We start from the raw sequence: 24,801 nt of genomic DNA, 5'->3' as shown, positions 1-24,801 counted from the left end.
ATTTAAATTGGTTGCCATTAAGGTCTACACACTAGAAATTATTATTATTATTTTTTGAATTTTTCTACAACATTTGTAAATGTTATGAAGAGCTTATCCTACCTTTTATTTAATTGCTGTTCAAGAAGGTGAATTTTTTCTAAAAGTTCTTTTTCAACGATCTGCCTGTGCATCGCAAGGTCTGTAACGGCGTGGCGTGGAGATTCCTCTTTTTCACATTTCCCTTCCTCAATATTTTGTTGGAGTGGTTCTTTTTCAGGCTTCTGTGCTAACAAAATTTGTTCTCGCTCCTCTTCAAGTTTACGAATAGACAATTCATACATTTCTTTCTGTTCTTTTAGAGAGCTCTCATGTTGCTCAGTTTTTTTTTCAAGTGCTTTCAAACTGTCACTTAGTTTATTTTGTAAGACACTTATTTCTTCCTGTAGTCTACTTTCTGTTTCCAGTGCTTGTTTATGGGCAGTGGTTAAATTGCTTATGTCCTTCCGCAAAGAATTAGTTTCAGCTTCATGTCTATTTAAAAGCTCTGAAATACAATGACTTTTCTCAGTTGACAACAGAGTTTTGAGCTCCGTTAGTTCACGCTCATGTTCCTCTTTCTGGACTCCCAACATATTATCAAGACTAAAAAGCTGTTTCTTTAGGGTTTCCGTTTTCTCGTCAACTTGGTTTTGTAAATTATCCAACTGCTGTGCTCTACTTTCCTCCAGGATTAACTTCATTTCCTCAATCTCTCCTTCTTTTAGAGCCAACTCAACCTCCAATTTACATCGAATATCGGAGAGCTCGGAAACTCGAAGATTTAATTCTTGCAGCTGAGAATCCTTCTCTTGAGTGACTGCTGCAGATGATTCTTGCAATTGGTCAATCTTGAGTTTATTATCCATTTTCAGTTTGTCTGTACAACATTTATGTTCAGTTGTCACATTTTCCAGTTCTTGTGCATGCCTGAGCTTTAAATTGTCTTCTAATTCTTTTATGTGTGTTTGCTCTAAAATCTGAAATTCCTCTTTAAGAAATCTGAGTTTTTCTTCATTTTCAGCATGGAGTTTCTTAAAGTCCTCTAGCACCGTTTCCCTCGACCGTTTCAGCTTCTGAATTTCAACCGATTGCTCCTTCGTGGTGCTTTCAAGGCAGATCATTTTCTGCTCCCGTTCATTTTGTAAAGAAAGTAGTGTTTCCTTTTCCCTTGTGATTGTGGTAACTTCATTATCTTTAATCTGTAAATCATTGTTTAACTGCAAAATGTCAACATTAAACTGGGTAATTATTTCTGCCTTCATTTCAAGATCTTCCTTTGATAACTGCAGTCGTTTCTCATAGGATTTTTCTAAAACTTGCAATTCTTCTAAATGCTTCTCCTTTAATCTGTTTTCAAGAGAACAATTGGCACATGCAAATATATTAAGTATATCGCCAGAAACTGATTTAATAGCACTAGCAAACTCACTCTGCTCCCTTTGTACAAGTGCTCTCAAATGACAAAGTTCTTCTTTGAAATTCCTCAAACTGTTTTGTGATTCTTGTGCAACAACTTTACACTTCTCCATGCAAGCCTTTAAACAGATATTTTCAACGTTGTCGTCTTTTGGTTTTCCTTTTGTGTCTTGCATTCGTCTGCTGTCAATCGCATTTATAACAGAGGAATATAGAGATTCTACCATCATTTCTGGACTCTGAGTATCACTTATGTTGGGTGAGACAGGATTTTCTTCTATAACAAACTCATTGACTGCGGACATAAAATCAGATTCTGGACTATCTGCTAAAGAGTCCAAGTCCAAAGAACCCTGCTTAAGAGACTGTTCAATATTTGGATGGGCGATTGTTTCAAAATCAAAAGTATGAGAATCAATGCTATCTGGAGAGAGTTCTTCAAAAGGTCCTGGAATGGCGACAGAAGGACATATGGGACCCTGAAGACTGAGTGATGGAGGAGATTTGGATGAGGTAGTAGTTGTAGCTTCAGTTACACTCTCTATCCTTGGTGTAGTAACAGGTTGTGGTGAGAGCTGACCATTAGAAATCTGAAATCAAATACCACAATCAAATAAGATTAAATTATAATGAATATGCATTTTTTTTTATTGTAATCTATTAACAAGATTTAGCTTTTATACCCTTTATTTTGTATTAGAGTAGAATACAGTTTTAATAAAATAATACGGCGCTTAAGGTGGGGGGGGGGGCTCATCAATGATCCACTCTGTCGTCTGTGCATGCACAGATGACGAAGAGGGTCGGTAGCAACCCATGGGAGCATTAATTAAGGGTCATGTACACACTGTGCGATAAAATAAACTATATTACTCAGAAGTAGGGTGGCCAATCCCGGGATCGGGATCGGCGGGATCCCGGGATTTGGCCCCAATATTGCCGGGATTTGAATCCCGGGATTGGACCTTCCAATCCCGGGATTTCGGGATTAGATTCATTTAATGCTGGGCAGCATCTGAGCACTTGGTCAGATGCTGCCCGGCTGCTCCTGAGTCACCGGCTGTGCAGCTCAGACGCGCAGCGTGATGTGGTCAGAGGTCACGCTGCGCGTCACACTGTGCAGCCAACCGAACACGCCCCCGCACCGCCGTTGCTCTGTACAATTACTGGAGGCGGTTCGCTGAACTCGCCGCTGTGACCAGGACAAGGCATGATGACTGAGCGGCAGGGAGAGGTCAGGCGGCGAGTGAGTTGTGACACTGTAGGTGCAGCTCTGCGGACTGCGCCGCGTGACCTATGGGTCACGCTGCGCAGGCCGCAGCACTGAACCCGCTCCCCGCCCGACTTCTCCCGGCTGCACAGTGTAGTGACTCACTGACCTCCCTCTGGCATCACACCCACAGCCTGCCTCCATTCCGCTGTCGCCTGCCCCTCTTAACCCCTTCATGACAGAGCCAGTTTTTGCCTTCCTGACAGAGCCCTTTTTTTCAAATCTGGCATGTATCACTTAAGTGGGGATAACTTTTTTTTTGCTTTTACTTTTCCCAGTGATTTTGAGATTGTTTTCTCGTGACACATTGTACTTCAAGTTAGTGGTAAATTTTCGTCGATACAGTCTGTGTTTTTTTGTGAAAAATACCAAAATGTCGTGAAAAAATGGAAAATTTTGCGATTTGCAAAATGTCACATTTTCTGCTTGTGAGACAAATAAACATACCACTCAAAATAGTTAATAACTAACAAAGACCATATGTCTACTTTATGTTGCCATCATTATTTCAACCTCCTTTTCATTTTTTTGGACACTAGGAGGCTTCAAATATGAATAGCAAATTCTCAAATTTTCAAGAAAATTTCAAACTCTGATTTTTTTAGGGACCAGGTCAGTTCTGATGTGACTTTGAGTGACTTGTATGTGGGACACCCCCATAAATGATGCCATTTCAAAAACTGCACCCCTCACAGTATTCAAAACAGCATTTTGGAAGTTTGTTAACCCTTTAGGTGTTTCACAGGAATTAAAAGAAAGTGTAGGTGAAATTTCAAAATTTCATTTTTTTTGCAGATTTGCAATTTTAATACATTTTTCTAAGGAACACAGTAGATTTTACTAGAGAAATGTGACTAAAAATTGATTCCCCCAATTCTTTGGTTTTCATAAATATCCTATATGTGGCCCTAGTGTGCACGGTGACCAAACCACAGGCTTCATAATAGAAGGAGCACCTACTTGATTTTGGAGCCTCCTTTTTATGAGATTATTTTTTAGGCACAATGTAGGTTTCTAGGCACCATAAGATGCTAAAAGTTAGGTACCCCCCCACAAGTGACCCCATTTTGCAAACTACACCCTTCAGGGAATTCATCTAGGGGTATAGTGTACATTTCAAACCCCCAGGGGTTTCACCAATTGTGGTACAACTGGGCAGTGAAAATGAAAAAAAAATAATTTTTCATTTTCACAGCTCAGTTGTATCAAAATTGGTAAAACCCCGGGGGGTTTGAAATGTACACTATACCCCTTGATGAATTCCCTGAAGGGTGTAGTTTGCAAAATGGGGTCACTTGTGGGGGGGTTCCACTGTATGGGTGTTTCGGGGGTCATTCAACCAGAATCTGTGCTGCAAAATCCAAAAATCACTCCTTCCCTTCTGAGTCCTGCCGTGCACCCAACTGGTATTTTTGGTCACACATGAGGCATTGCCGTACTCGGGAGAAATTTACATTTTTTTACACAAAAATGCAGATCTGGCTCAAAATTTTTCATTTTCACAAGGAATGAAGGAGACAAAGCACCCCAAAATCTGTGCCCCAATTTCTCCCGAGTACGGCAATGCCTCACGTGTGACCAAAAAATACCAGTTGGGTGCATGGCAGGACTCAGAAGGGAAGGAGTGATTTTTGGTGGTGGAATGAATGGTGGGTGCTATGTCGCATTAGCAAGACCCCCGAAGCACCAATACAGTGGAACCCCCCCACAAGTGACCCCATTTTAGTCACCAGCTTTGGGAGGGGGGCTGGCGCTGCGGCTGGCGGGGGGGTGGGAGGGGTGCTGGCGCTGCGGCAGCCGGGTGGGTGGGAGGGGGGCTGCCGGGTGGGAGGGGGGCTGGCGATCGGTGCTAATCGGTGCGGTATATACACACACATATATATATATATGTGTGTATATATATATATATATATATATATATATATACACATATATATACACACACATATATATATATATATATATATATATATGTGTGTGTGTATATATATATATATATATATATATATATATATATATATATATATATATATATATATTTTTTTTTTCAGTGCATATATTTTTTAACTTTTTCTGCAGCTTGATGCTGCTGCTGCTGCTGCGGGGGGGAGGGGGGAGGAGGGCAGCGCTGCGTGCGCTCCAGACGCTCCGGGGGAGCTGCTGCTGCTGCCGGGTGAGTGCCCGGCGGGTGCGAGGGGGGGGGCTGCACATCGGTGGTGATCGGTGCTGTACTTGACAGCACCGATCACCACCGATCCCTGTGTTACCGAGCGGCTTAGCCGCCGGTAACACAGGAAACGCTGTGAATGGCTGTTCAGATTTGAACAGCCAATCACAGCGATCGCCGACCGGGGGGGGCACCCCTGCCCCCCCTGGGCGGCGAGGGGGGATGTCTGCTGTCAGGGACAGCAGACATCACCTAACTGTCACTGCGTCTCTAGACGCAGTGACAGTTAGAAGTCATGACGTATATATACGTCATGTGTCGGGAAGTACTTCCCGACCATGACGTATATATACGTCAAATGTCGTGAAGGGGTTAAAGTAAGGCAACGTGGGGGAGGGGGGGGGGGGGGTTTCTTTTAAGGATGCCAATCCCGGGATCCCGGGAATCCCGGGATTGAGCATTTTTCAATCCCGATTTCCGGGATTGAAAAAATGCCCCGGGATTGGCATCCCTACTCAGAAGGGGTAAAATGAGCAATATTGCTAATTTTATCACCCACTGTGTATGGGGCTTTAGTTACAGTGCAAAACTGAAATAGAATGATTATACTGTTTAGGATTAATATAAGAAAGAAGATTTGAAATACTACACCTTTTGTTCATTTAATAGATCTGTAATAGTCTGTGACATTTCATCCAAACTTTGTGCAGCTTTTACCAAGTTGTGTAGAGCGCGCACATGCTGGTGTAGAGGCTCAAAGTCACAAAGTAAAGGAACCCTGCGGGTGGAAAGTGGACATATACTTACAATGAATATATTATGCAATTAAGCAAAGCTACCAGACTGAGTAACTTCCATTACAATATTCCATTTAACCTTAGTTTGGGGCTTTTATAATGAATAAATATTTTAAGGAGTTTACATGCATTGCTTGATGTGTCCTATGTTATTTAATGAAGGGACAACCTCCACTGAGAAAAAATAATTGGTTAATTTTTAAAAAGTCGCAATCATAAAAACACACATCCAGAAAAAAAAAGTATGTTTCAGATATTAAAAGGTCTGCTTCAGCACCTAGGATAACCATTTGAGTGCCAATATCTCTTAGAGAGATGTGCAAGTATCCGCTAAATATGCCAGTGTAGCTCACATTTGTAATATAAATTCAAATTAAAAATGTTGTGTTAAAAAAAGATTATATTTCCTATATAAGGTAAACACTACAAGTCATTATGATGAATATAACAGTTTACTTGGTAATTTTCACACCTATTTTGACAAATTCACTTGGCACTAAAAGGGTTAAGAAGTGTCACAAAAAGCAACTGAATTTAAAATGAGAGTGGTTCAATAGGTAACAAGACTTCTCGTGTAATTTTCTCAATTTCATTCTAATTTCCTACCAAGCCAGAGCGCTAGTGTCAATAGGTCGACAGCACTGAGGTCAACATGCATTGGGTCGACCACCATAGGTCGACATGTCTGAAGGTCGCCACGGGGTTAGGTCAACAGGGACATTAGGTCAACTCAAGCATCAGGATGACGGGCTAAGTTGACAGTCAAAAGGTTGACATGGGAGTTTTTTTTACATTTTTCTTTTTAGCCGACATGTGCTAACAGGTGATATTCCATGCCGTACCATCAACTAGGGTGTGGTGGGAGAATAATAACCATGCCCAATGCAAGGCGAGCGCAGCAAGTCCTGCAAGGAGACGCAGTGCACTTTTTTAGTGTTCATGTCAACTGTGTCGACATTTGGGACAAAAAAGGGGCAAACCCCATGTCGAACTTTTGACTGTCGACCTTGCGCATCCCTAACAAGGTGTACCATGACAACATCATACCAATAAATCCGGTTTGGCTTTGGTGCACTGTCTTAAATATCAACAGGACAGAGGTTAGCACTGGATACCATAAGGAGACACTTGAACATACTCCCTACAGCCCCGAACTTAAGGCTGTGTGATCTCCATCTCTATGGACCACTGGGTGGAAGGCAATTTGCAAACGGACAGGGAAGTTCATCAAGCCGTCGTGTCTTGGCTTCAGGTGCTTGACACTAATCTCTTCTATGACGTGACAGATGCCTTGGTGTTCCGTTGAAACAAATGCTTAGACAAGTACAGTATAGGTACTATATGGAAAAATAATCTGTACCAAGGCCATACTACTGATTATACATATGTATGTATTAAATGAATACATTTATGCAATCTTTACTGAACCTTTTTTACTGAACAGCGTAAACATAATTGATTATTTTGGCAGCAAAGTGTAAAAGCATTACAAGTTTGCATGTACAGAAACTACATATTCAAAAATGGCATACTTCCAATAGGGTAATTTATTTTATGCTTGAAAAAACAATGTGTAACACATCAGCAATTAAACAATTTGTTTATACATTTATCTGTAATTCGTCATCATTTATTTCCCTATTAATCACAAGTGCTTGTTAGTGGGGAAATGCATTACAAAGGTTGACAAATGTAGTGATTAAATGCCGCTATTCACTTTTATAATGAATGGACAACTGAAATAATCCCTGAGAGACTCTGCTTGATTAAACTATTAGAGTTGAAATAGGGATGTACAGTCATTCAAACAATAAATCTCTACCATCCCCATCCTCAAAGTGATATGGGATTCAACTTGTTTTGCAATAGATTTCAAATGCCAGACATCAAATGTGCTGCTTTTGAATGAAACCGTAATTTAATAAGATTTATTTTCATCCACTTGCGTGCTCCTATGACTCACCACTGTGGCAATATAAAATGTCAATAGGAACATGAAAAACGTACTGTATTTCAAAAAGATACATGAAGTACACAATTAGAGATTTCCTTGCAAAAGGCTTAATTCCCGCTAAGCTTCCTTATGTATGATCTAACAGAAGTTAAAAATTCAGAAAGGGAATAGAACGCAGACACAAATGGGAATTTGGAGGCGGAAAGGAGTATTAAAAAGGAGCACTAAATTAAATGGAAATATTGACTGAAGGTGCCATAGGGGAATGCTACTGAAACAGGGGCTTAGAACATTACAAGGAAAGAAAGACTGCAAAAGAAAAGGGAGCAGAGAATGAGCACAAGTCAGTGGGAGAAACAACATAAAATACACAGCTAAATTAAGGATAATATATATCTTCTTATGTCTCCGTGCACACTGCATAAAGCAATCGTACAATTATAAATATGATTCAAGAAAATAAATTACTTTCAGACACGTCAGGAAAATCAAAACCGGTAAATGTCAATACCTGAGGAAAAGTTGTACTTCTGGAGGACAAAGAGACTGCAGAAACTGCAGGTCAATTACAGAGATATCAGGTAGCTCACTATCAAACCTCCTTGGCTTTCGAGTCTAAAATGAAAATAAAAACGATTTGTTCATTTTGTGTGGGAGAAAGCTCTAGAAGTGAAATAAAATGGTGAATACAAATAGAATTGTTTTCTGGTGAAACACACAAGATTTGTCAAGAAACAATCATTAACCACACTGTCAGAGTAGGCATATGGGTTTCCAACACAAAGATGATATATATTCAAAATATGGAAGGGTAAGAGAAGGTCTATGTATGGTAACTTGTGAACAGGGAAAGGCATAGCAACTGGGTTATCTCATCTCTCTAGTACAACTTACAAGTGGGTTACATACTTGTGATTGGTGGATACAGGTCAATAATGTCCCTGGAACAATGTTAGATTAATGTGATACGCAACCTTTCACATGTATATGTGTACATTGTAATGGTTATAAATAGCTTCCTTATATCTTTATGCCTTAAGTACAGGACAAACATATCTAACGGGTGAAAACAAAGATGAAAGAAAACAATATAACAAATCTACTGGTTATATTTTCTCAGCGACACTAATAGAAACAAATGGCAATGGTAAATATCTTGTTATTGGCAGGAATATTTTTATGTACTTATTAACTCTGTGTGCCAACATCTCTGAGAGATGTGCAAAATATCTGGTAAAAATCCAGCATCGCTCACATTTGTTATATACATTTAAATAAAAAAATGTGTTAAAAAAGACTATTTCCTACATAAGGTAAACATTACAGGTCATTATGATGAATGAAAATGTTTGTTTGGCAATTTTCACAAGTTTTTTTTTTTTACAAAATCAATTGGCACTCAAAGAGTTAATAAAGTGTGTTGAGCTGTGATGTGTCATGCTCAATTCTGTTGTCTTACTATCCCCCAGGTCCCCCACATTCAGTGCCTCCCTGAATCCTGCTGCTTACATATACATTATATAATATATATATATATATATATATATATATATATATATATATATATATATACACACATACATACACAAACATATATCTAGGATAAGATAATTGCTCATCCTGTAAGACACTATGGAGATGTATAAAAACTTCTAAAGTAAGCAGGTGGAGGGAGAAATTGTACATCGCAACCATCCAGCTTCTATCTATCAGTTATCGAGTATTTAATATATCATAGCTAGAGGCCGCTAACTTGCTATTAGAGACTTCTCTACCTGTCCCCTATAGAAGGTTTGAGACATCTCCTCCTATAACGGTCATTTACACCCTTACATCTCTTGCCTAGTTTATGGCAATTTATTCGCTGGTCCACCGAACTCACCAAGCTTTACTTCATTTCATTCTACCCTCCACAACACTGCCTGCTTTATCTTCCACTAGTCACTCTACTTCTGCTAATCCTCTCAGCCAGTTGATTCACTGTCTTGCTTTCAAATATGAACTCCTCTCACTTGCCTACAAAGCCTTCAATTACTGTTCTCTCTACATCTCTAGTGTCATTTATAAACACTCCCTAATGCTTGCGTTGCCCTGCCAAGTGCTACTGCCTCACCTCCTCCTTGATCAACTCTAGCATTCACACATTTCAGTATTTCTCATGTAATGCTTTCAAGATGTACCTGTAATCCCACACTGTATAACACTTGCATCCAGCATCTACTGTAAATGTGCTGTAAAAACTATGTTTTTGCTAAGACTTCGCCCCTCTCCGTAACTCCAAAGCCTCTGCATCACCAAACTCTGCTCCCCTCTCTTTTTGTGTCTACCAATATCATCTCTTGAACGCAAAGGTGGGTACACATGGTGCGATCTGGCAGCCACCAATATCGATTTTGAGGAAGGGGGAGAGGGGTGGCCATGAGCTTCAAAGCAGCACATCCCTCATTTCGAACAGAAATAGACTTGCCTGGAGAGTCTATTTCTGCTTTTGATCCCGAGGCCGCGCATCGGGATAGAATCTAGATTGAATCTGGCTTAATACTGCGTCATTCTGACTAACTTTCTATTGGATTTTAGTCAAAATTGCACTGTGCGTACACAGCATTAGCTTTCAAGCTTAAGGTGCTCTACATTATTGCCACTATGTTATTTGAGAGCTGTAATTATGCATATATGTAAATTTGTGAAAATATATTTTTTTCCTATTTGGTTGCATTTGTGGTTATGCCAGATTTGGCCACAAAAAAATTTGTTGTACATATCGACCTAAAGTATGTCGCCTATTTGGCGTCAACCATAACATCATTGTTCTATTGATCAACACCACCACACAAATAAAATATAATAAAATGAAAAAGGTAATCAAGTCTACATACACAGAAAGATGAAGGCCAAGAGTCAAGTCCTCTAAAGAGACGATTGCGTAAATAGGATTTCCCTATATGAATAAAAATAGAGTTAGAAGTTAGTGAATAATAAAATACTAGGAATACACCAATGTAAACTACACAGTTTTGTTGTCTTAACTGATTTAGAAGTGGAGAAAGTAAGTGCAGATGTGTCCATCCTCAAATTGTGTCAAATAACCATGTTTAGTGCACCATGGAACTTTTGAAAAAATATTTTTGTTAAGGTATTGCCTTATATTGATACCTCGCCAAAAAATATATATTAATCCTAACAACTGAGTACACCATTAGCAAGTTAGAAGCCTATTCAGACCCATTTGTTACAAGGTGAATTCATCCCCGTTTTCCCCAATGTATAACTAGCGCACCACTTGTTACAAGGTTAATTCATCCCCGTTTTCCCCAGTGTATTACTAGCGCACCTAATGAATTACGCTCAGCGGGGCTGTCCCCTGCAGTAATTGGCGGTCGGGGCGATGTATTAACAGCCGCCTAGGCGTTAAATCGCCTCGGCAACTTTCGACAGCTCAGGGCTAGTGTTGTCCTATCCCCCACTGCAGGGACAACGCTAGCCTTGATGTGGCTCTTGACTGTGCTGGAGATCTTGCGCTAGAAGCGAGATCTCGTGCATGCGCAGTGAGCCGGCCAGGGGGAGAGAGAGGGGGACTTCTTAAAACACGCATGTGCAGGCCTTAGGGGGCGCCAATAAGGAGAGCCGTTCCACTGGGCATAGCGGCTCTCCTTATCGGCGCCAAGGGGGGTGGGGTTAATACATGAGAGAGTAACGGGTACCCGCTTCTCCACGATAATCAGGAGAAGCGAGACCCGTTATTTAACAAGCCTTTGGGGCAGATTAATCCATCTTCCCCAATGTCCTGAATGTAATTGTGGATTCATGTTTTACAATTGTAGACTATGTGAATAAAATAAATTATTTTTAAAGATTTCCATTTTATTGATTATATTCTATATCCCACTCTTAGGGCAATTAAGTTTAGGTGGTTGAATACTTTAACCCTTTAAGTGCCACCATCTCTGAGAGATCGGCAAAATATCAGCTAAAAATGCCAGCGTCGCTCACATTTGTTATACAAATATAGAATTTAAAAATTGTTATGTAAAAAAAAAAATATATTTCCTATGTAAGGTAAACATTACAGGTCACTATGATGAATAAACATGTTTGCTTGGCAATTTTCACACAAATTTTGACAAATTCACTTGACGTGCAAAGGGTTAAATTGCCCTCTGATATTCTTTTTCCTATCTGGGACCTCAAGTAACAGGGAGGCTCATCATGGAGTGCAGCTCTCAAATGAGGGGCCTATAACCTGCAGAGGGTGTAAGGTATATGGGTTACAGATGTGTGTGGGGGATAGGCCTGCTTTAATAGCCCGACCCAAGAAATAATGAAATATACTAAAATAATCAAAAATGCAAGAGACAAAAAATACCAGCCATTTGAAACAACAACAGTCCAATCCATTTACATGAGGTCACACAAGTACGTTATAATCTGGATTAAGGTGCTGGTGAAAATTAAGAATAAAGCAGAATAGAACACATTAATATTGTGTTGATCTATGTAGTACATTTAGGGCTCACTAGTTTGCAAGGGGTCACAATAAAAGAGACATATATAACAATACTTACTAAACAGTTTCCCAAATGTTTCCCTTTTTGCCTTTTCATTTTCATATAATGATTTTCCATCTTTTACTAAAGCATTTGCCCACTGTTAAAGAAAAAATATCAACAACAACTGCTGTTAAATGTGAAAATGAAATGACTAAGAATACATAAACCAACATTATAACTAGTCTTATTGTGCATACACACTAGGAAATACCAACGGTGATGAGTGATAGCGGTTGAGCATGGCCATGGTTAACGATCCGCTCCCTTGACTGTGCATACACACTAACCGATATCATTCAAGCCAAAATGCCCAAATGAGCGATATCGCATAATGGGGCAGATGTATTAAGCCTTAACAAGAGACAAATGCAAGGGTGATAAAGAGAGATAAACCTCCAGCCAATCACCTGCTAACTGCCATGTTACAGGCTGTGTTTGAAAAAGTCAGTAAGGAGGTGATTGGCTGGACGTTTATCTCTCTTTATCACCTTTGTACTGTATTTATCTCTTGTTAAGGCTTAATACATCTGCCCCATTGTACAGTATCACCTAATGTTTACAGGGCTTTAATTAGGAAATAACAGAACAGGGTAGTATACTACCTGTGAGGATTTAATCAGCTCCAGACAGGCTTCAATTAAGTTTAGGGGCCAAACTTTACAGCTGACAAGGATATGATGATCTGGACAAGAGCCGCTTGCATAAAAAATGTACCAAACTGGGTGTGATTCTTGGACTAATCACTGTGCAAGTATTACAGACAACATCTCAAAACAGGTTTTCAGTCATTCGTCATCAATTTTCCCCTTATGTTACATATTATTTTATTATGATCTTCTCAGTGTTTGTGAGAAGCCTTTGGAACTCATGATTGGCAAAACAAGATTTTTTTGGGACACTTCATTAACCCCTTCCCGACAATTGACGTACATTTACGTCATGGTCGGGAAGTACTTCCCGACACATGGCGTAAATGTACGTCATGGCTTCTAACTGTCACTGCGTCTATAGACGCAGTGACAGTTAGGTGATGTCTGCACTCACCCGGCACTCACTCACCCGGTGAAAAATTTTGAGCCAGATCTGCATTTTTGTGTAAAAAATTACATTTTTTTACACAAAAATGCAGATCTGGCTCAAAATTTTTCATTTTCACAAGGAATGAAGGAGACAAAGCACCCCAAAATCTGTGCCCCAATTTCTCCCGAGTACGGCAATGCCTCACATGTGACCAAAAAATACCATTTGGGTGCATGGCAGGACTCAGAAGGGAAGGAGTGATTTTTGGATTTTGCAGCACAGATTCTGGTTGAATGACCCCTGAAGCACCCATACAGTGGAACCCCCCCACAAGTGACCCCATTTTGCAAACTACACCCTTCAGGGAATTCATCAGGGGGTATAGTGTACATTTCAAACCCCCAGGGGTTTCACCAATTTTGATACAACTGAGCTGTGAAAATGAAAAATTAAATTTTTTCATTTTCACAGCCCAGTTGTATCAAAATTGGTGAAACCCCTGGGGGTTTGAAATGTACACTATACCCCTAAATGAATTCCCTGAAGGGTGTAGTTTGCAAAATGGGGTGACTTGTGGGGGAGGTTCCTAACTTTTAGCACTTATGGTGCCTAGAAACCTACATGGTGCCTAAAAAAAAATCTCATAAAAAGGAGGCTCCAAAATCAAGTAGGTGCTCCTTCTATTATGAAGCCTGTGGTTTGGTCACCGTGCACACTAGGGCCACATATAGGATATTTATGAAAACAAAAGAATTGGGGGAATCAATTTTTAGTCACATTTCTCTAGTAAAATCTACTGTATTAGTTAGAAAAATGTATTAAAATTGAAACTCTGCAAAAAAAAAAGAAATTTTGAAATTTCACCGACACTTTGTTTTAATTCCTGTGAAACACATAAAGGGTTAACAAACTTCCAAAATGCTGTTTTGAATACTGTGAGGGGTGCAGTTTTTGAAATGGCATCATTTATGGGGGTGTCTCACATACAAGTCCCTCAAAGTCACATCAGAACTGAACTGGTCCCTAAAAAAATCAGTGTTTGAAATTTTCTTGAAAATTTGAGAATTTGCTATTCATATTTGAAGCCTCCTAGTGTCCAAAAAAATTAAAAGGATGTTGAAATAATGATTGCAACATAAAGTAGACATATGGTCTTTGTTAGTTATTAACTATTTTGAGTGGTATGTTTATTTGTCTCACAAGCAGAAAATGTGACATTTTGCAAATTGCAAAATTTTCCATTTTTTCACGACATTTTGGTATTTTTCACAAAAAAACACAGACTGTATCGACCCAAATTTACCACTAATTTGAAGTACAATGTGTCACGAGAAAACAATCTCAAAATCACTGGGATAAGTAAAAGCAAAAAAAAGTTATCCCCACTTAAGTGAAACATGTCAGATTTGAAAAAAATGGCTCTGTCAGGAACGCAAAAACTGGCTCTGTCAGGAAGGGGTTAAACATAAAGATACTGAAGGTGAGAGGTGGTTGCACCTAATGAGCTAACGTTAAGCAGTGTAAAAACTCCTCCCCTTCTCAGTTTTAATTTTAAAAACGACCTATTTCACAAATATTTAACCAATAAGTGAGAGATCAAAGTTTCCCCCAAATAAAGTCAGAGAAAGAGATTTAAGTGGCAAGTATAAAAAAAAATAAAAAATGGTTTTCTATTCCCTTCATCAAATGGACACTTCATTACACATAGGATTATATAAAAGCTGCCGGAGTGAAAGCTGAAAAGTCTGAAGTTAAAGCACATGTTTGGTTCATTTCAAGTCCAATTATGGTGGTGAATAAAGCCCAAAATATGGGAATTGTGTTGATATCCCAATATTTATGGACCTGACTGTATGTCGGTGTGTCCTGGAAACACTGCCATCTGTTGGCAGCAAGTGGAACTACATCTGTTTCTCTCTCACACAGAGGCAATCATGTACAATAAGCTGTCTATATATCTATGTAAGCCTTTAGGTACCCAGTCTAATGCAGATAATATATCTGCTTGATCTGTCTCAAAAATTGAACTAATTTCGTTTCAATTTCAACACAGGATGGTGTAAGCTGATCTGTGAGCAAGTTAGGAAGCTTGTCCATTTTTATATAATAGCTGAGAAAGAAATGGGATAGGTAGAATATCATTCCTATCCTTTGTAAGGAAAGCAATATCAATACTTTGCATACCCTCCCAGAATGGCAGGAGGCTCTCAAAATTCAGGTCCGCCTCCCGGCCCCCCAGGAAGGTGGACAACTCTTCCTCTTGCTGACCTGAGCCCTCACACCCCCCTTCCCTACTGATTCAATTACTGCAAAATCGAGGTCCAGGAAGAGGAGGCGGGGCTAAAATGATGTGGTAGCTGCATTTTGTGTCATATTAGCCCCACCCCCTCTCCATGTGCATGCAAATCACGGATTGTATGGGGGCGGGGCCTGGTGATGTCAGCCTTGTACCCGTCCCCCATGCTGTGTTGTTTCTCCGGATTTCTCCCAGAGAGGTGATACTAAAAGTAGGCAAGTATGATTTTAATAGGAATAATATTATGAACATGAACACGGAATTATTAGCAAATACACAAAAGAAGCGAATTACATTAGCATTGCCTGTGTTCCCTTGCAAACTGGCCCTAAGGACACCCCATAGCCCAAAAAAATAAAAAATTGTGCAAGCATGGTGTTATTCACTCACCTCTCTGTAGTGTTTTATGAACATCTTCCTCCTGACAACCTCAACCACTGCTAAGCAATACATTTGAGGAACTGTACTAAGTGCCTCCACTATTTTAACCCTCTCAAGTAGTTCTGTTAAGAGCCTGAATAAAGCCTGGAGCTTTTCACCATCTTGGTCAGCATGCAGCATTACGAAGCAGCACCACCTGTAAATGAACAAAAACTTGTTAAGTATATTAAAAATCCATCCTTATTGATACATATCTGCCAAGCACAGGCTTCTTCAGGACATGACTACTCCACGGCTGAGAACCCCAGGACTGCCCCCAAGCCTACCCCTCATGGTGAGCATGGAGCTGTGGGGTGAAGGGGAAAGCACCAAGACTAGCCTACGTAACAACACCTCCCCAATACTTGGATGTGCTGCCCACTTTCTCATAACCCCCTGTATTGAGACCAGGACATTTATGAATGTATGAGTCAGGTGGCGGAGGAGGCAGAACTGCGGTGACTCCATAGAAGTGAACGGGACCTGAGTCGCTCGACCTGGCTAACCCATTCAGACTGCCCACCAACCCAGGTCCGACTTGGGAATAACACTGCCTATATACCGGGTCAGATTGCCAAGTTGCTGGACCCGGGATATTCAACATGGCCCTTTCACACGGTACACCGACCCGGTTTATTCTTGCGGTGTGAAAGGGGTATTGGAGAAACAATGTATTTTTGCCTCACTCAGTATCACCCCTCCCTTTCATGCACCTGAATCATAACACTAACCTAATTAAGCATCTGCCACTGTATATCCAACTGGTCATTTTTTTTTTTTTCCCAGTCAATTCATAGCAGGAAACGAACAAATGATTAGGCGCAGACAAGCAAAATTCACATTACAAACAGCATTTAAAAATAAAAAAACAACTAAATGGCAATTTAAGAGGGAAATAAATACTTACTTTAATCGAACTTGTAAGTTATTGGCAAGCTCCTGTTTGGCAGTGGTACATTTCTGTTTAATATCCAACAGTTTTCTGTGGTTTGTCAACATGATCATTAACTGATTTGCATGGCTCAAACACAAATCAGGTAACACAGAAGGGTCCTTTAAGTTTTCAGCCCGCTTCTGATTGGCTAAAAATCCCTAAAGAGTAGAATATGCAGCCATTAAGCTAATGTTATATTTGAAAACAGTTACTGAATGTTATTGATATAATTGAAAATGGCAACATGACACTTGTCCAAAATATAAAAAGTAATATATCGAACAGTTGTACTATTAAAACACACAAAAAAAACACAAAAATGTCTTCATAAAGTAAAACTGTCACCATTAATTAAAAACAAATATTATCATTCCTTATTAGGCATTAAAGAATCAATTTGACACACAAAAAAAAAAAAAAAAAAAATATATTGACCAGGGCTTTGCGGCTGGGTAAGAGTTTCCATGTATAATAAACAGCCTTCCCATCAGTCCCTTCCCATTGCCGGGATAAGACACAGTAATATGGGGTCCTACAGTATGGGGTGCCAAATTACATTTTTGGAGTATTCTTCACAATGTGGGTTATTCTAGTTCACTCTTTCTGACAAAATCCTTCTTAGATGGACAAAACCATGTGCACTGCAGGTGGGGCAGATGTTACTTATGCAAAGAGAATTAGATTTGGGTGGGGTTTTACTTCAAAGTGAGATCTATATTGCCGTGTAAAAATAAAGCAGTCAGTATTTACCCTGCACAGAAACAAAATAACTCACCCAAATCTAATTCTCTCTGCACATTTTGCATCTGCCCCCTGCAGTGCACATAGTTTTGTCCATCTAAGAAGGATTTTGTCAGAAAGAGTGAACTAGAATAAGGCCCAATAAGAGAGAACACATAGGGCACCATGGCGACATATTGCAGCAGGTAAATCACATGTTCCTAAGAGTAGACACATCTGTTTGACTGTTCTCAATGATTAACCATTAAAATGAAAAAAAAAAAAAAATGCGCACACACACACGGACAGATCTTCTTTTTTTTTTTAACGATATGGCTGTTTTCAACCAATTGGAAATACTTGTCATTTAAAAACTCTCCGTGTGTAGGCATAACAATGATGCCGGTCATTCGTCTTGCTTGCCGATCCCTTGAGCATGCAGATAGATAGCGACCTGCCTTGCAGGATTTGGCACACATCGTTCCGTGTGTAGTCATGCAGAACCATGTTCTGAATTGTAGTCATTTAACAACCCATCTAATCCACTAGTCATTTACACAATTGTTTTGTGTGTGTGTGCGCATAATATCTTTTGGCCAGGAGTATTCTGGATTTCAAGGGAAATTGGGTGACAGATTGGATTGTTCATAAAATCTTAACCCTTTGTGTGCCAAGTGAATTTGTCAACATAGGTGTGAAAATTGCCAAGGCAACATGTTTATTCATCATAATGACCTGTAATGTTTACTCTACATAAGAAATATAATCTTTTTTTACACAACATTTTTTATTTGAATTTATATAACAAATGTGAGCGGCGATGGCATTTTTAGCAGATATTTTGAACAGCTCTCCAAGAGATGTTGGCACTCAAACGTTTAAGTCTCCTTCACACCAGCCGATCCCCACCAACAATGAAATTGGCAGGGGCGAGGACCTGGCGGGGGAGGTTGGTATTGGCAAGTGCATACATACTTGCCGATGCAGGGGCGGAAAGGGAGTGATAGCAGTGGGAGCAATGGTCATGAAGTGGCTGCAGCATAACCGTTGTTAACAAGAACCTCCCACTGAAAATGCAGTGGGAGGTCTGAACATGCAGGACGAAGGAGGTGAGCGTTGACAATGCAAAGGAGTGCGCATCTTTAACGATATGCAGTGTACACACTAGGTGACATTGTGAACAATATAGCTCAGAAAGAACTTTCTAAACAAAATTGTTCACTACATCGCATATTGTGTATAGGGAGTTACTGTGTGGCCCCTTTACTTGTAGGACCAAAACAAACTAACTTCACATTGTCCAATAAGTAAAAAGGAGGAATTGAAATGCTTGCCTAAGGCCAATTACTTGTACTGTAGGTGCTATTACTGTATTTCAATACTCATAAAAGCATATACTGTATACTCATATCGGCACGGAACCTATTAGTCCCAAATACTGCATACCCACTGCCCCTTGCAGTCAAGAGAAGTGACCGCACTGTTTTTGCCAGCTCTCTGTGCTAAACACTCACCTGAGTGTCCTCTCCTGAAGTGTAATTAAACCTATTTACCTTTCTCAGCTGCATCTATGGTGCCTTTAATCAATTCAGATATAAACGCTACATACGCACAAGAGAGGTACAATGACAAGAACATCCTATTAAAACACTGGAAAGGTTAAAAGCAGGAACAATCATAACATGTCAAATCAGTAATATAAGAGCACCAAAACATACTGGAGCCGATCAGTTACATTCTCTCAGGCCAAAGATTCCTGACTGAAGTTCTCAAAGTGCAACCAGCCAATATGAAAAGAAAAACTAACTAAACAGATATTTTATTAGAAGCTTGAAGCCATCACATGAGACATCACCCATGTAAGAGAGTTCATAGGAACATCATGACATATTGTAGCAGATGAACTGCCTAAAGTGTCTGACCAAGATACTTAAAACAAAAATATATGTAATGGAATGTACCTCTTGTTTATACCAAAATAAGCCAAAGCTGGGCTACACTTTACATACACTGTGGACTCTTGAAATCAGCGGAACATCTCTAATAAGGTGGACGGCATTTGATATAGATTATAGTAGTCATGAAGCTGATTAGCAACAGGGTCAAGACCGCACTATCTGTAATATAAACCCAGCAGTGGGTTTGAACATCAGGATCAACTAATTTAACAGAGTTCACTGGCAAGAGAACACAGAAGGAATTCAGTCCAAGTTCTCAACATACCATATTGTCTATGCCTGGGGTAGCCAACCCTAGTCCTCGAGAGCTACCAACAGTGCGTGTTTTGCAGGTCTCCTCACAGAATCACAAGTGAGCTAATTAGCTCCATCTGTGTATCTTTTAAAATGTGTCAGTGATTAATGAGTGCAGCTGTGCAGCAGCTAGGTTGTCTGGAAAATGTGAACTGTTGGTAGCTCTCGAGGGCTAGGGTTGGCTACCACTGGTCTATGCTATGTACCATACTCCAAAAGTGATCGGAAAGCTAACATGACAGAATATATCAAACACATGACTCCACAGATAACTATACTGATAAATGCTTTTCATGAATTGTGTAGTTAAGGTAACGTAAACCAACAGAGTCCTACATAAATTAGACCAACTGTCAAACGAGTTGGTTGGTTGGACTGAAAATCTAGTACTGGATGGGAGCAAATGACATGAGTTTGTATATTCTCCCTGTGCTTGCGTGGGTTTCCTCCGGGAACTCCGGTTTCCTCCCACAATCCAAAAATATACTGGTAGGTTAATTGCCTTCCAACAAAATTAACCCTAGAATGTCTGTATGTGTGCATGTACATGTGGTAGGGAATATAGATTGTAAGCTCCTCTGGGGCAGGGACTGATGTGAATGTTTAAATATTCTCTGTAAAGCGCTGTGGAATATGTGTGCGCTATTATAAGAAACTGTTAATAAATAAATAAATAATAATAATAAGAGTACTGAACTGCCAAGTTGAGTCGCACAGTGCTTTCTCTTAGGTGCCTTGGAAATATGTTACAACTACTCTGCGTTGGCTTTAGAGAAAGCTGGCCACAAAGTATATTATAAAGCTCTTAGCATACTTGCTGTAGTGCCCACTATTTGACAGGTAGGAGTGGGGAGAATATACAGTAGGATCACCATCTTTATTTTGCCATTACTATAGCAGGGCACAATATAAGCACCTCTAGCACCTATACAAAGACAGGTTCTCTAAAGGCCCCCATACACTAGTAAGATTTATCTGACCTGTAAATTGCATCTGATTTCCCCTGAACTTCCCCAGCAGCTTCCCAGGAGGCCTACATACAATTTGACTCTTGATGTGCCATTTTTTTACATACAATTTGCGTCAGATAAATCACGTGATTTATCACATGTGATTTATCACGTGATTCATCTGACGCAAATTGGATGTGCCATGAGATTTATCTGATGGGATGGCTCTAGGGAGTGGCCTGAACAGTGCTATACCTTGCAGATATTACTGTTCTGAGACCGAAATAGACCGAAACGTCGCTTTCAGACCCCTGTGTCTGTGTCGTTTGTGTGATAAAGACCTAGGAGTGCCTCCACCGTTTGGTAGAGTGTGAGAATGTGGAAATAGGGCATACTTTGGAGAAATCTTATTTTCAAATGTGGCAGACCCTTAGCCAGCCACAGACCCTATCTCCATGGCCATAGAGAGCAATGATGGTCCCAGCTGATGAGGGGAACTATGGCCCAAATCATGGGGAGGGGTTATGCCACCCAGAAAATATAAATCATAGTTTTATGTGGTCAGAGATGGCATGCACCACGGATGGGACATTCTTCCCCCTGAACACCTGGAAAGGCCCCTACCAGTTGCCTTAAGCAAGCCTGGGCCTTTACCACTGCAGTGGCGTCCCTACTGTACCTCGGATGACACTCTGTGTGTGAGACTGTGATGTTTGCACATATTTGGCTTATGCAGCACAAAAGGTTTGTGGTTTTGTGGGACATGGGCGTGACCACACAAATAGGGGTCCCCAGAGACTGCTCTGACTGCACTGTTACAGGAGCCGGCACTTTGGTGTCACCCAGGTTTGTCCCACTACCCTGTAGTGACACCACTGCATTACTGTAATGGAGCCCATACACTGTCCGTTGTGTACGGCTCCGTTCTGTACTATGCAATGCGCGCTCCCGCACATCACATAGTACGGTACAAAAAGTATGTGCTGCACATACTTTTTGTACTAGGTACACATCGGATCGCAGTGCATGCACACTGCATGCACTAGGGATGCGATCCGATGTGTACTATTTAAGTCCCAAACGGATCCGTTAAACGGACCGTGTATGGGCTGCTTAACTCCTACTGCAAACTGTGACAGAGATGTTAATTAGTGCAGTGTGTGGCGTATAAATCAATGTCAGGAGTGACATCAATTGGGGACTTGTCAGGAGTGACACTGGGGTATCGGACACGCAGCGGGGAGCTGACGACCTGGGCGCATTGGGGTATCGGACACGCAGCGGGGAGCTGACGACCTGGGCGGGGAGCTGACGACCTGAAATATTGCATCCAAAGAGATGCAATATCAGTAAAGTCTTAGGAAAGTAACAAGCAGGAATTGAAGTTTGTCACTAGTATCCAATTATCCTGAACATAAACCAGTGGCCAAGAGGGACAGTCAGGAAGATAGGACCAGCCCAGACAGTTCCATCAGGGACCGTTTGCATAACAGTATCCATAATCTTCAGGAAAGAAGTATTTGGACACTTCCCATTATCACCAGCAGTACATAATCACTGCTTGCTACACTAGTAGTAGAGAGAACAATAGTCATTTAGTCAGGCATACACATGGGAGAGGGGGGTCCGGGCTCTGCTGCCCGTCCTGTCATCCAGAAGCAGGGGAGCGGGGGAGTCCGTGCTCTGCTGACCGAGCTGACAATCAGCAGCAGAGGAGATCGAGGGTCGGGGCTCTGCTGCCCGTGCTGTCGTATAGCAGCAGAGGAGAGGGGGGGGGTCCGGGGGCTCTGCTGCGCGTTATAACATCTAGCAGCACTGCAGGGAAGAGTCTCCCTGCTGCTGCACTCTGCCCTCTTCTTCTCTCCCAGCCGTTACACTTGCCCCTTCCTGTGACGACATAAGTTCCGGCTGCTGCTACTGGGGGTTGGAGGAGGTCCACAGCGCCGGAAGGAGGTACCCAGATATATCGGATCTGAAACATCGTGGGTGCTATAAAGCACCCATGATGGGTCAGATTCCGATATATCTTATGTTCAGCTGGTCCGACCACCTGATCTGATCCGATGCGCACGGGACCGCGCATCAGATCAGATCAGATGTCAAACACATGCGATTTTGGGCCGATTTCACCCGATTTATCGGCCCAAAGTGACGATATCGGGTGAAATCGGCCGAAAATCGCATAGTGTATGGGGGCCTTAAGTCCACCCAAGAATGTCATAGAATCACTTATGTCAATAAACTTTAAAGGTGGCCATACATCAGAAAGATATTGTACCCAATCATACAATCTCAACTGATTGTAAGATGGATTGTATGCAGATTGTGTGCACATCTTATGTACATAATCATACAATCAATCAGCAGATGGATTGTATGACTGATTGTAAGATGGATTGTATGCAGATTGTGTGCACATCTTGTGTACACAATCATGCAGTAGATGGATTGTATGATCGATTGTGTGTAGATTGTGTGTCCAAAAACCACCAAGGACTGCCGGGGATTTCAAGGGAAATTGTACACAATCATGAGCGCAATCGATCTTAAGATCGATCTTTCTGATGTATGGCCAGCTTAAGTTTCCACAAAATAGCTGACATACGGCCAGATGTATCAAGCTTCAAAAAGTGATAAAATGGAGTTATAAACCGCCAGCCAAGAAACACATAACTGCCGTGTTACAGACTGGGATTGAAAATGACAGTTAGGGGCCAATTGGCTGGTTGTTGATTACTCTCCGCTTTATCACTTTTTGAAGCTTGATACATCTGGCCCATAATGTTAAGGGGCCTACACCTGGGAGATGAGCATTCTGAGCAATGCTAGACATTGACGTGGGGGCATTTGCTAAGTGATCACTTAAAAAATGCTTGGGATCGCTGTGTGTGTAGGCCCATTAGAGCCAGGGTAAGGACAGAACTGCACTAAATCTTGTGCAAACAGAATCATCTGTTTGCAGTCAAAAAACACTGAATGATCGATAAGATGCCTGGCAGTGATTGCCAAACTACATACTCAAGTGACCTCAGGCAGCAGGTTTTCCCAGATCTCCTAGTTGGTGCATTCACCACAAGAGTATTGAATATGTGTTGTCACATTTTTAAAAATACAAAAGTAGCGCTAATTGTTTCAGTTGTGAAACTGAGGAGATCTGTAACACATGCACTGTTAGGGTTCCCAGTAGACTAAAACACTGATCTACGATATCACATAAACTGTAGGAGTGTTGCCAGCTTTCAGTTTGTTAGCTCTGAATAAACATATGTCACATGATTTTCAAGTCACAGATACCAGTAATAACTAACTGAAGTAAATTATTGGGTAGCAGAATTATGGAGGTATTAAATGTCTCTTATTTGCTAAAAAACAGTAAAAGAGCGTCCGTTTCCGCAAAGAATAGATGGAATTCGCATTCCATCGGTTCATAATTATCCCATTTTTCTGATTTTCGGAAACAATACGGGTTTGGAAATACATGTCTTTTTCTGCGCAAATGGCCGTTAATTTGAAAATTGAGCGTCCGTTTCCACAAATGCAGAGTCAGCTTTTCAAAGAGCCAGATCTGCAAAAGCAAATCCCGGCCGTTTCCCTGTCAAAAAACAGCTGGGATTGAATAGTCAAATCCCCGGTACTTGTGAGTGATCGTGGCTCTTAACCCCTTCCTGACAGAGCTAGTTTTTGCGTTCCTGACAGAGCCATTTTTTTCAAATCTGACATGTCTCACTTAAGTGGGGATAACTTTTTTTTGCTTTTACTTATCCCAGTGATTTTGAGATTGTTTTTTCGTGACACATTGTACTTCAAGTTAGTGGTAAATTTTCGTCGATACGGTCTGTGTTTTTTTGTGAAAAATACCAAAATATCGTGAAAAAATGGAAAATTTAGCGATTTGCAAAATGTTAAATTTTCTGCTTGTGAGACAAATAATCTTACCACTCAAAATAGTGAATAACTAACATAGACCATATGTCTACTTTATGTTGACATCATTATTTCAACTTCCTTTTAATTTTTTTGGACACTAGGAGGCTTAC

The 24,801-nt window shown here is 40.7% G+C and overlaps 1 protein-coding gene across 1 annotated transcript in view; it reads right to left on the bottom strand.

The window, feature by feature from the left end:
- RB1CC1 (RB1 inducible coiled-coil 1) overlaps nucleotides 1-24,801 on the bottom strand; it is a 145,167-nt gene that overhangs the window by 45,361 nt on the left and 75,005 nt on the right. The window contains exons 8-14 of the mRNA XM_083187391.1: nucleotides 16,816-17,000; nucleotides 15,879-16,065; nucleotides 12,188-12,269; nucleotides 10,502-10,563; nucleotides 8,137-8,240; nucleotides 5,526-5,652; nucleotides 103-2,027 (exon numbers count right to left, since the gene is read on the bottom strand). Coding sequence (XP_083043517.1) covers nucleotides 103-2,027; nucleotides 5,526-5,652; nucleotides 8,137-8,240; nucleotides 10,502-10,563; nucleotides 12,188-12,269; nucleotides 15,879-16,065; nucleotides 16,816-17,000 — 2,672 coding nt within the window. The remainder of the gene's footprint in view (nucleotides 1-102; nucleotides 2,028-5,525; nucleotides 5,653-8,136; nucleotides 8,241-10,501; nucleotides 10,564-12,187; nucleotides 12,270-15,878; nucleotides 16,066-16,815; nucleotides 17,001-24,801) is intronic.

Source organism: Crinia signifera, chromosome 5 (genome assembly GCF_055691185.1).
Source record: "Crinia signifera chromosome 5, ASM5569118v1, whole genome shotgun sequence".
NCBI lineage: Eukaryota > Metazoa > Chordata > Amphibia > Anura > Myobatrachidae > Crinia > Crinia signifera.
The sequence above is the reverse complement of the archived record's forward strand: the minus strand, read 5'-3'. Positions and strand labels throughout refer to the sequence as shown.